The 13,229-nt window shown below is 27.1% G+C and overlaps 1 protein-coding gene across 2 annotated transcripts; it reads left to right on the top strand.

Moving 5' to 3' along the window:
* Positions 1-2,049: 2,049 nt before the first annotated feature.
* LOC126909343 (uncharacterized) lies at positions 2,050-13,210 on the top strand. Of its 2 annotated transcripts, none has more exons than XM_050691759.1 (11): positions 2,050-2,253; positions 6,576-6,693; positions 6,767-6,868; positions 6,959-7,075; positions 7,134-7,278; positions 8,354-8,467; positions 8,576-8,731; positions 8,801-8,994; positions 9,064-9,153; positions 9,236-9,458; positions 10,740-13,210. In XM_050691759.1, the coding sequence occupies exons 1-11, from the start codon at positions 2,093-2,095 to the stop codon at positions 10,916-10,918; spliced, it is 1,599 nt and encodes a 532-aa protein (XP_050547716.1). In that variant the 5' UTR covers positions 2,050-2,092; the 3' UTR covers positions 10,919-13,210. The 2 variants fall into 2 exon arrangements, with proteins under 2 accessions (XP_050547716.1, XP_050547715.1); XM_050691758.1 differs by having other exon boundaries at positions 9,233-9,458.
* The last annotated feature ends 19 nt before the right edge of the window (positions 13,211-13,229 follow it).

Below are 13,229 nucleotides of genomic sequence, written 5' to 3'. Positions count from 1 at the left end.
TTATCTTCATGGTGAAAACAGACATTAAACTTAATAAAAAAAATACGATTTTTGTAAAAAAATTCTTTTTTATATTTTTAACTTTATAATGCTATAACTTCTCGAAAGATGTATGGATCAATATAATTCTTTTTTTTGTAGATGCATGATGTCTTTACCTATCATTTGGTATATTTTTTTTATAAATCTGACTTTTTACCTGCCTACAGGGGGGGATTCAAAATGACAACTTTTTCACAAAAAATTTACTTTTTCAACTTAAATTTTGAAAGTGTTCCGGAAAGTCTGACACTTTTATATATATCTTAAATTAAAGCTAATCCAATTTACTTTATTATGCAAAAAAAAAAATTTCGGGCTTTATTTTATCTTCATGGTGAAAATGACTACCGAATGCTATTATTGTGTGAAAATTCTCGATTTTATTTTTTACATTTTTAATTTTATAATTCTATGACATATTGAAAAGTGTATGGATTAACATTATTTTTTTGTGAGAAATAATATTTTTTAATAATCCCTTTTTCATTCTACATACTTTATCTTAATTAGGATATTAATAATGAACTAGTAGATTATGAAGCTTTTGGAATAATCCACCAATTTTTTAAAATTAAACACTATCTAAAGATTTGCATCGAAGCGTTTTTTTTTTATAGTGACAAATCACTGTCAGATATCATTATACTTGATCCATCTATACCACGTCACCACTGTGCCGCGACCCCCTGTGCTGGGTTTTTTTTTTAATTTATACATTATAACTAATAAGGGTGTCAACTGTATTTTAGCTTCGATGAGCAGCCAAAGAAAGAAAAATTTCCTCGCTATAACAATAATTATCCCTAAATATTTCTAGGCCGCACCTCTCCTGTTGTCTAAGTAAAAAAAATGTTAACAACTTTTGAAGTACTAGTCCATAAATTGTTATCGACCAGTCATTTTCTTAATTACACCATTATCTATATTAAAAACTAGTTAAATATGTATGCTGCTATTCAAAAAATAAATTTGACACCCCGAAAAGTTATGTGGATGGTAAATATTAACTAATAACTGATAAATCGGAAAAAAAAACAAAAACTAAGTTTCTTATATTAGCTAGCGTTAAACGAATCATCCAGTATTGCATTAACTGGTTTTATTAATATCTTGAAAAAAAATATATTTTTAATTAAAGAATGTTTTAATTTACATGGCTGTACTTACTAATAATCATTTAGAATAAAAACTTGGCTTAATTAAACATAAAATAATTACTGACGAACGAAAAAAGTTTTCGCTGAACGTGGCAAATAGTGTGTTTTTTTATCTATAATACTTGTCATTTTGTAAAGACTTTAAAACAAAGGAAATAAGAGAATCTTCGATTAGTTTCCAGTTTAACAGTACAAGTTAAAATTATACTAAAAAGAAAAAAATATTTTTTTATGACTTAACAAATCAATCTATACGTTTTTAGTACGAAAAAAAGAGCCCGCTCGTTTATCGCAATACTAGAATTGTTATACAAGTAGAGTCGTTCAAAAGATGTGTGTTCTGTATTGTAAATTAAACTACTTTCCCTTATTTAACAATTAATCCACTGCTCGTTAATGACAAATACTCGACGCACTTAAATAACTTTTGAAATGTATAAAACCGCTAAATACAAAGTCACAGATTGTCGATACAAAATATACGAAGGAACTACGTATAAAACTCTTTAAAGCGAAAATCGATTAGGTCATTTGGCACGCAAAGGACATCTTTCAAAAGCGGTAGCCAATTTAATCGTAATGCAATCAACTCGAAAACTTTTATTACAATCGGTGTTACAAACACATATCGTTCTGATTCGTGAAAATCAAGTATTTTATTATATACACTCGGAGGAAACTACCAAATAAAATTACTGAACAAAAAAGAAATTCGGTTCGTTTACACAACTGATTTATAAGACCAGGGGCTTAAAGTTATTTCTTGATAAGCTTAAACGATTTAATTTCTGACCAAAAACATTTTTAGTGACGACAATTTAATATTTTTCCATTTATTTTTTTTAGACTGCAATAAAAATTTGGAAGGGTGTAAGGATGAAAGTTGGAAACGTATGTGTAATGTGACCAGCCAGACGGAACACTCACCACATCCGACATGGGATAACGTGTGTGTAGATCAACTCGTATGGATGTTCAACATACACGCATACGGATTTGCTTGTCTGTTCTTTATCTTGTCATTTTACGCCATCTTCTCCATTTTGAACATAAGGTTAGAAAAATACTACCGTTTCATATCAATGTTATGCATTCATTGACAGTTATGAAAACAAAAAATGTTTGTGTTGTACATATTTTATTTCATTATTGTTATTATGATAGGATAACTCACTTATTTAGTAAATTGTGTGTTTAAAATACTTAGAGTTTATTTTATTTTTTTACAAAGAACATTTGAAAGAAATCAAAGAACGACATTTAAGTACATTTTTCTTTGATGTATTAACTTTGCTTACATATGCTTAATTAGAAATTATTAGAACAAAATTCCATTACTCAAATAATTTTCTCATAGAAATATTCAATTAGTTACAGTCATTAGGTATCAATTGAAATTATGGTGATTTTTTAAATATATTTATTAAATCCGCTTTTAATGGAACATTGTATTTTTACATGTTTACGAATAGTAACTGCAAATGTTGGCGAGTTATTTCAAAAGCTTTTCATAGCAACCATTTTTTCATAAATAATTATTTATTTATCTATGCTATTTCTACCAGTAATTGATTACGGTGATTAATATTATTATGATTTATTTCGCCCTTCTCATTCATCGCACTAGAAATTTTCAAACTTTATGCAAATCCAACTATTAAAATTTAATGTATTTAATTACTGATATTATTGATAGTGTTGATACTGACGAAAAATGATTTATTGTTTCTTATAATTACTTTAGTAAAGATAATTAATATTCAGTATAATGAACGCATAAATTTGAAGTTTATAACGTAAAAATCAATTTAAATTAAAAATGTTAATATAAAACAATACTAAGTGACACAAAGTAATAAATTTGATTTTTTTTTCTCAACATGACTAGCAATTATAATTTTTAATTGATTAACTTATAACACAAGACTATGATGACAAAAGATATGGCGTATGACTTAATAATAATATTTTTCATACATTTTTAATCATCAATGCATAATTTGAAGTTATACATATTATCATGTGATTTCAATGAAAATTACTATTTATTTGCTACACAATTATAAGTTATACTAATTATACTAGTTGAGCACTCAATGTGTGTACATTAGGGTGGAACAAAAAAAGTCAGTCATCAAAATTTAATGACAACGCTTTTAACTTTATTATATACATTAAAATGGGTATTTTGTGAAAAATGAGATTTAAAAAAAAAATTTTTTGTTCGCTTGACGTATTTTTAGTATTTTGTCTAAAACTATCGCAAAACACCGAATCTGTTATTCAATGATTTATTAAATATTATTTGACTTTTTTAGATTCAATCTAATGTACTCATTAATGTATACTACATTTATACTTGGATGAGAGGAATAGTAGAGTCGGTAAATATATAGTCATAAGAATAGCAGCACCCACTCTCCAGTAATTACTTTAAATTGTTAGCAACTTCGGAAATACTTTCCAAAAGTTGTTATCGACCAGTCATTTGCTTAATTAGATAATTATCTATGAAATAAGCTAATTAATTATATGTGTTACCATTTGAAAATTAAAGTTGACACTTTTATTAAATATAAGGGATTATTACAAAGAAACTTAGATTCAAAAATTAAGAGAAACAGTAATCTAAAAGTAAACATTCAAAAAATGATTTATATTATTTTTATTTTTCGATTAATTAAGTGGTTTATCATAAGTAAAACACACTGTATATAATTAGCTAATAAATGTAATTAGCTCTGTTAATGTAATCAGTATATTAGAATTTAACTCGTGGAAGAGCCACGATTACAATAGTCTAATAAAAATGCAAATAATGTACTTTGATTTTAACAAATTATAATTTTGGCTGCTTAAATCCAATCATTCATACTGATGTTTATACTAGAGTCATTAAATCAAATAGTATCCTATTGTAAAATTCACGGCCATAACAAAACCTACTCTTACTATTTGCCAAGTTCATTTTGGTCCCAAAAAATCAATGACGCAGTATCACATCTTAATTATTAGGATTAGACGACGTTCTAAAACAATTTATTTTCTTAAATCTTGGCAATCATTGACAATGGATTAACGCGATATTGATAAAGATTGATGTTATTCTTGGTAAAGAATAATACTCTTCAATTGTATTTAGTTTGATTTTGAAAAACTGTAAACTTTCACTGATATTTATGTTTATTGTTAATAATTATAAAAATAGGAATTTAGAACAAAGTTTTATAACACTTTAAATTTTATTAATACAGAAAGAATTGTCATCAACAGACATCTATTTGCTGTTATACGCGTTTTTTATTGGATCTGATGAAGTCCTTTTATATTAGAGGTCTAATTGCAGTTTAATTTATTGAAATAGCTGTTTATGTCATTCTAACCCTTTTAATATACTAAAACTTAACATAAACTAAAATGAAATATTACATAAAATTAAAAATATGATTTGACCTTATTTTTTATAAAGTTTTATTATTGCCATAAACATATTCTATAGCATAACTAATACATTTCTGTTAATTATTTATAAAGTTTATAATTATATTTTCTCCAAATTCAAAACAACAAATTAAATCAATTTAATATAGGTTTTAATTATTATTATTTTTTTTATCGAATTAAAGTTTCAGAAAATTTTGTAATTTAAATAATACTAATTTATTATTTTATGTAATTATACCAGATTCATTTTTCAAAAACCTTTTTGCTAAATATTTCGAAAATCATTATCTAATGATTAAAAAAAATTATATTTCAACTTCAAATGTCTTGTTAGTTGTAACTTAAAGCTTAAAGTTAAAATTAATTTTTACTTGGAAATATACAGTAGATTAATGACTGTGGACAAAATATTTAGTCGGTTAAGTGGAAACTTCATTTTTTATATCTCAGCTTTAGGTTGTTTTGAAATGGTAAATGCTTAATAATAGTGCTTCTTGCTAGTTTAAAATATCTCTGCGTAGCCTGTGGTAGACTATTTTTAATAGTTTATTCTTTAATCTGATTTCTTATTTTGTTATTCAAGAAACAGTGTACATTTATCTTTTTCTGTAATATATTGTTGGTGAAAACTTGTTTTTTTTTCACGCTTGCGAAGGTAAGAAAAGTTAAAAAAAAGTTGTGGATGTTAAATATTTGCAAAAATTTCATCCTATCATAACGTCTATGTATTTTATTGAAATTTAAATTTTTATCAGAAATAATGCGAAAATATTTTTCATAATAGTTTATCATTAACACGAGATTCAGATCCATAGTACGTTCAACGAAAATTAAACTATTGACATAAAACAAACAACTTCATGGAACAAAATTAATGACATATCGAATAAATTAGTTTTTCTGGAAATTAATCAAACAATAAAGTATTACCATTAAGATTATTATTGTTTTTTTAATATTTGTAATTAGCCGCAAATCGTTTTATTTTGCGGAAATGTATGATTTTTTAAGATGAGATTTTTTCAACCGTTAATATTGAGTATTAACATACAAAAATTTTAATTTAAAAAACTATGTTCAAACTACACATAATAAGTGTGTATTTAATTATCATTTTTTTGCCAGATAAAAAACATTTCTAAATTAAACATTTCACTACTAGGGATCTTGGAAATCCTTTAATACCTCAGTGAAAAAAATGATCAATATTGGTTGGGCTTTGTTATTTTCGTCAAAAGCAGTACTTATAACTCAGTTTCGTTGAAAAAAATAATACCCAACAATTCAAATTCTCGAGGGATTTTAGACATCTATAGAAGTCTCATCTTTCACATGAACATTTCTTGAAGAAAATTATTTCATTTTTTCGCTGCTATAAATAATTTTCCTCCTAATAAAGCCCATAATGAAATTTTTAGTTGATTTATGAAACTCTTCATACTTCATTTATATAACAAATGCATGATAAAAAATACCCATGTTTTACTAAGATGATTAAATATAGCTAATAAGTACTTTTTATTTACCTATTTAGTTCAATACGTCAAAATTTTCTTTATTTGTACATTTGCGTTTTTTTACAACTTTATAAATAAAATATTCCATAATAATAAGTTAGGTATTTAAAATGATTATTAAAAAAAAATTAAGTTTAACTTAATAAAGTTAAACTGAATTTAATATTTAAGGTTCAATATAATACTGTTACTTACTCATCTTTTTATACAATTTCAGTACTTAATAAGCCTAAATTTTATTTTAACTTGAATAAATATTCAACAATACGTTAATTGACACTTGGCATTTACTTATCTCATATTAGCCATCCAAATTTATCACTAATAATTATCTTTTACTACTATATTCTTAACATTATAATTATCAGCGTAAAATATAATTTGCAGTATTATCTTTTATACTTTTGTGTTAAAGGGCACAAACAAAAAACAAAAAGGAGAAACCTTCTATGGCAGCGATTAATGCGTTATTACTGGTCACTGGTGTCAGCAGAGCATTTGTTTTGTTCATCGACCCATACAATACAAGACGAGTGAGTGTAAATGATATAAATTATTAGCTTATAAGAACAACACCATTAAAATTTATTGTTTGTTTACCCACAGAACATATCGTCAGTAGTCACGCACTTGACATGGGACTTGGGTTTATGTAGTTTAGTAGCAGCTCTGTCTTTGTTGCAGCTCTCCTACATTCAACTTACTCAGGTGGGTACTTGTATTGTCAATAAATCGATTTTACTCCATTTTGTGCTCAATAAAATAAATAATAAGAGTAATTTATTTTCATACATACAGCTGCAAGCCGGCCCATCAAACATGAGAAGCAAATCGGTTGTTGTCACTGCCTCTATATTATTGGTTGGTTTACTGGTACCAGCAGTCATCACCGCCGCCCTAGACTACAAACTATGGGTAATTTTTAAATACACAACATTGTAAAATTTTCTAAAAAATTACTTTACTCATACAGGTATTAGGAAATGCAGTTCGTATTCTAGTACACATCTGGGGGATTTGGCTGTGTTGTTTCTTCCTGTATTTAGGTGTCAAAGTGATGACACTTGTTAAACGTATGCCAAAATCAATATTGCAAAATTTCGACGCCAGACATAAAGGTTAGTTTAATACTTTTAGGTTTTTAGTTGAAACACTAAGTCGACTGTTTACTGATCCCATGCACTTACTGTATGTTACAGATAGCACTGCTAGGTTATAGATACAATTTATTTTAAAAGTTTTACCGTTTCTCCAATTACTTCACTAAAGGCACTAAATCTGACGATTTCATCCTTAACAAAGGATTAAAATGTGGTAATACTTACTCTCCTTGTTTCCTTTTGAATTTCGTGAGTACATTTAATGGTTTTGAAACGAATTCGTATCCGACTAACCCTCTGCGTTGTATTCAAGAACGCTTTTAAATGACTAATAAATACTTTGTCCAACAAAGTAGTCTATTGTTAGTATTAAACACAAAATATATATATATATCATATATCATATTACACTATCATTGCATAGTTCCGTCTTCTAGTTAAGAATAATGATTTTTAGCGATTTGTTTTAATTATTCGCAAATAACACATTAATGTAATAATTGAAAGTTAAAACCAAAGTTTGTACGATAGTTGATAAACCTGCATTCTAGATCTTAAAAAGAAGTCATTGGAGAGATAAATTTATTTAAGCGCGTCAACCGTTCGAATCCAATTATGGCATAAATTATAAAAATAAGTGAGATGACCAAACCCATTAAATGTTCGAAATTAACCCCTCGTCGTAAAACGTCAAAGGCAATTTCAAGTAGGAAGCCTAAAAGATGAAAGATATTATTCGAGTCACGGTTGAGTCGTCGTTAAGATAAGTTTAAATATCACGATTGTCGTTCACGCGGAATCGGTTTGGTGGTCTTCACTAAAGCGTTACCTAAGATTATCATGAAAGTCGATTAAATAGAACAGAATCTTGTCGTCATTTATTTTTTATCATTATCCATTTGCCACGTAAACCGATTTCGGGTTCACTTTTCGTTTATTCTCGGTATTACGTTAACGAGAAAAATATAAATTTCCATTTGCAAATAAATATTGTTTATTACTTTATTTTTTTTTATTATTAAACGTATGAAATAATATGAAATTACCATACACTATTCTGGCATCGAAAAAATATAAAAATCGATTTTTTTAGGTATAATGCAATTGGGTATATTGGCGCCGTACAATAACCTCGCCACGTCAATGGCCGCTGCTTTAGTACCTGCTTTGTTAGTTCCACATCAAAAAGATTCCAAAGATAAACCGAGTAAGTTGAAATTACTAGTCAGTAAGCCTGCTTGTCTATTCAATAATAAATCATAGCTTCAAGTCGCATTGTTCTTAAATTAAAAACAATGAAACTATTTGATTATAGCGGTGAAAATAACGGCGCCATCAGAAGTTGCAAATAGTTTTAACAGAATGAACAGAAGAGCTAGTAGTTTTGTGCAAAGGCAAAAAAGATCTGGTTCCTTATTAAGTCCGACCACGCCGTCGAGACGAGCAAGCGAGGTCACGAGCATCATACAAAGTAAGTGATCATCAGTGGACGCACCGTTGATCATTTAAGTATGTTTCAATGATTTTCTCTGATTCGTAGAACGATTGAGCTGCGTTGAGGGGAGCAAACAGTTTTTGGCATTGAGTCCCGGCAACAGTACCGCAGATGAACCAGAAGAAAATTCGTGGCGCAAGAGTTTTGCTAAATCGATTTCATGGCAATTCCCGAAAACGGGAGAATCCGATAAGGAAACGTCGCCCACAGCATCGTCGTCGCTGCTTACTCCTTTACAAGTAAATCTTCATAAATTATTCACGATTGGTTTATTGGCAATAAAATCGTTTTGCTTTATTTTTTTGTAGCCGCAGAGAAGCTTTAGGATTAAATCGAGTGGGGCCATCGATCAGGAAACTAGACCCACTACAAGACACTCTAGCAGTTTCTCAGACTTGGTGAGCTATACTGCTTGAAAACCTCATAAATAACGTAACAAAATAATTTGAATACATTTTTTTTTTTTTATTTCATAAGAAGAGTTCAGAGATGACACTGAGTACGATTTTGAATCATATTGCGTTTGTTAACCGAGGTAGTAGTCAGGCTGGTGATGCCAAAACGGATAATGCTAGGAGACGTGCTTCAAAGGTGACTGTAACCAAGTCCGAAGTCGTTATGGTAATAAGGGTCGTTCACGTGTGCGCTGCACTTGCCATGTTGTTATGTATTTTTAATTTTGCAACTGAAATTAATTTGATCGGTAAGTGATTTTTCATCAAAAAGTTTAACGTTTTACACCCAGTTCTGTTTAATTTCTATAGTTTGGTATGAACAATTACTATTTATTTTTGCAAAGTATGTCGACTAATTTTCATGCCAAAATGTAGTTTTGTAGTAAATGCCACTTAGTAGTTTTATAATAGCCAAAAATACTCTAGCACCACAAAGTAGAGTAAATATAAACAAATGTTTTATATAGCGGAATTTAACGATTTAATAAGTTAATCAGTTACCACATAAGGATGTTACTCAGAAATTATAGCGGAAACATACATCACGTTCCAAACATATTCTAATAACGTTTGGCGATACACGATACATACAATTTTTAACCAATTTTTGATCATTATTTGATTATGTATTCATACATCTAAATTTTATACCAAACAATGTTTTACTTTAAAATTAATTAATTATGGTATTGGTCGTAAAAATGTATAGTTCAAAGAAAATAAAAAATAAAGTAAGATCTCGATCATCGAAACTTAACAATAGTGAATTTAGATAATAAAAAAAAAAAAAACAAATTCTACTATAGAATTTATAAGTAGGAAAAATTATTTAAAGTAAAATCTATACCGCATGATTAAAAAATTTTTATTTGATTACAAATTAATATGGCTCAAAAACCATTAAAAGTTATCCTTGTATCACAGGCAAACTACAGGGACTATCAATTTTTGGTTTATCGATTAAAATATTTTTTTAAGTAGGCAATGATAGCCCAAAGAGGAGTTGCACGCTCTCTACGCGCTTTATTGCTGTTGAATATAACATTAACTCCAAAATTAGAATTTAAAATTTGATTAGTTTTACAATATTATTACTTATTAAATAATGTTTGGCAATTACACTTTATTCTTATTTTTCATAAACTTAACCTATCCGCTTTACTCTATTTTAAGTCAAGATAAAGATTAATACACCCCAATTTGTTTGTAGCGAAGTGGCAGTCTCACAATACAAGGCGTTAATTGTTAATCATTTTATTTAGTATGAGTCGATTGTAATTGTTTGACTTGATTTTTTATTAACTTGCACTATATGATTTGAGTAATTTAGGTAACAATTTCAGTATAATTTATGAATAAAATTATAAGCACATAGTTACTTTAAGATAAAATTCAATTACTAAAAGTTTTTGTTTCTATTCACTCTAATTTTTTTTAATTTTTCTTTAAGAGTCCAAACCTTAATCTGTTCACTCTACCTGAATAGTAAAAACAAAAATGTTAATAATATAAATTGTGTTTTTTTTAAGGTGTTTACTCTCATAAAAGGCCATGGTGTTGGGTTATATTACAGACTATGATCAGGTCATTGGAGTTATCATTAGCTTGCATGTTGGCAAATCTTACCAAACAACCGGTAAATGTTGTTCATCACACTCAATACACACATCCACTTCGAGCAAAACTACGTGGATCGTTTTTTATTTGAAACTGGAGAAAAGCAATATCTATTCATAAGACCGTAAAGGTCATCTGGGTTTTCAATTGTTAAATTAGAAAAAATGCCAAACAACAATCATTAAGTTAATATAAGTCTGACGAATGCAGAAATGGACATGGGACCATTAACCAAAATTATATTTCACCAGGTTTCATACGTCGCAAAAAATGATATAAGATTATTAATTTTTTTTGCATTTACTTTAGTTTCTTTAGTGACGTTCAATTGAGAAGAATTTGTTTAATTTTCAATCCTCTCTTGGTGCATTAATTAACATTTCGTTATAGAATAAAGATTTATAGTGTGATCATTATAAAAATTTAACACACCACATATTCTAACTCATATTATATCATTTTACTATTATAAAATAGTAAAAATAATGAATTAATTATGAAAAAATGGGTTTGAGCAGAAAGGACAAGTTACCACAAAAAGTACCAATTATCAAATATATTTATAAATATTAGACAGTAAGTGAAAGAACGGGCAATAATAAATATAATATAATATAGCTTTGTATATAAAAATTGTATTTTATTTCTAAGATTACTATAATATTCAGTGCCGTATTTTAATGCTAACATTTAAGATTGAAGCCAAAAAAAGTACTATTTACTAATATTTTTAAGTATATCAATTTTTTACTTGAAAAAACAAATGAAATTTTTTTTATAAATCGTAATATTTCTTTAAATGACTATATAGTGACTTTAAGTGACTATAAAATTGTTTGATTATAAAAATTAGTGCTATTGAATTCTTTTATTTGTTGTAAAAGTTCATTATAAGTAATAGTCATCTCAAGACATAAGTTTAGATACGTACCATTTGCTTTTATATAGTCTACAGATCCAAAATATGGCACTGATAATAACTATTAATATTAAGACTATTAAGGATAATAACTTCTTACTTTTCTCACTTTACTTAAGTACATATCCTACGTAGCATATATAGAATGTTAAAACAATAATTACTTTTAAACAAATTGTCAATTATATTTTGTAGTTGTTTGTATATAATCTTATCTTAGAGTAACGAGCATTGAATAAAACATATGAATATATTAGACTCCAATTGTTCTAGATGATAAAATTCTATGTAAACAAAAATAATTAATGGTATTTTCATTTAATACCACTATTTTTCTACTTCTATGTAGCAAATATGTCAGGCTAGACCTATTTAGTCAGTAATGTTAGTAAAATTTCCAAATTTTTAATATAATACATAAATCAAACTCCAATCAAATATTAATCTTAAATATGTAAGGATATTTATAATCTCTTTATTATATATACCTTAGATTGAAAGAGTGTACCAATCAATATTAGGCTTTCACATTTATTTTCTAACATAAACCATTACTATTATATTTTTTGTGTATTCATTTATATGAAAACAGTGTACTTATAGTGATAATTGAACTTAGTTTTATTTAATGTACAAATGTATTTTTTTTAAAGCATATGTATAAAAAATTGTATTCTGTTATCCTAAAAAGTAAGGAATTGGTAAATAGACTCTTTTAATTCTAGACCATTTATACATAATTATTAAGATGTACGATAATAGTTAATCAAGTTACATGCGTGTAAACATACAGAGTAGTTCTTGTATAAGTAAACTTTGATATTTGCGATAAATTCCAAACTGCAATAACTATTATTTGCAATTTATCACTGAAGTTAATTTTTATAAATAAATATGTGGAAAATTCTGATATTTATTTTTCTATAACAAAGTTTATAAATACAATAGTTACTTACCGTATTCTTTAAAAATACAAATGCCGTATTGATTTTGTAAATTTCATAAAAACACTTAATATTCAATACAAGAATACCGATAAATAATTGTGTCTAAAGGCAAATTTTTAATAAGACAAAATTTGAGGGGCCCTTACACATATTAATAAGCACCTTACATAATAATATTAAAATTTTGATTTTCATGGCTTTTATAATTATTTAACTTTTTTTCTATTGAAACTATGTTGTAATACTGTAATTTTAAATATAAGTTTTAAAGTAATATTTACTGTCTGTCATTCTTCATTACTGAGTAAACCGTGGTAATGCTAGAAAATTTCATTTTAAAAAATGCCCCTTGAAATATTATCCTTTAAGATTACATTCGCTTATATCATACCACTCATTTAATTAAAACTATCATAATAAAGCAAACATATATAAATTAGTTTCTTTCATACACTAAAGTATGTTATTGTCATGTGTTGTAATAAATAAGAATAATTAGATAGGTTAAATAGTAATATTATATAATACATAAATAT

Source organism: Daktulosphaira vitifoliae, unplaced genomic scaffold (genome assembly GCF_025091365.1).
Source record: "Daktulosphaira vitifoliae isolate Bord-2020 unplaced genomic scaffold, ASM2509136v1 Scaffold_285, whole genome shotgun sequence".
NCBI lineage: Eukaryota > Metazoa > Arthropoda > Insecta > Hemiptera > Phylloxeridae > Daktulosphaira > Daktulosphaira vitifoliae.
This window is presented reverse-complemented; position numbering and strand designations above follow the sequence as displayed.

Bases quoted from the DNA above. Each gene is read 5' to 3' on its own strand.
- LOC126909343 (XM_050691758.1), top strand. From the start codon at position 2,093: ATGTGTAATGTGACCAGCCAGACGGAACACTCACCACATCCGACATGG. The intron at 8,468-8,575 runs GTAAGTTGAAAT...ATTTGATTATAG, and splicing joins AGATTCCAAAGATAAACCGA to CGGTGAAAATAACGGCGCCA. The intron at 8,995-9,063 runs GTAAATCTTCAT...ATTTTTTTGTAG, and splicing joins CGCTGCTTACTCCTTTACAA to CCGCAGAGAAGCTTTAGGAT.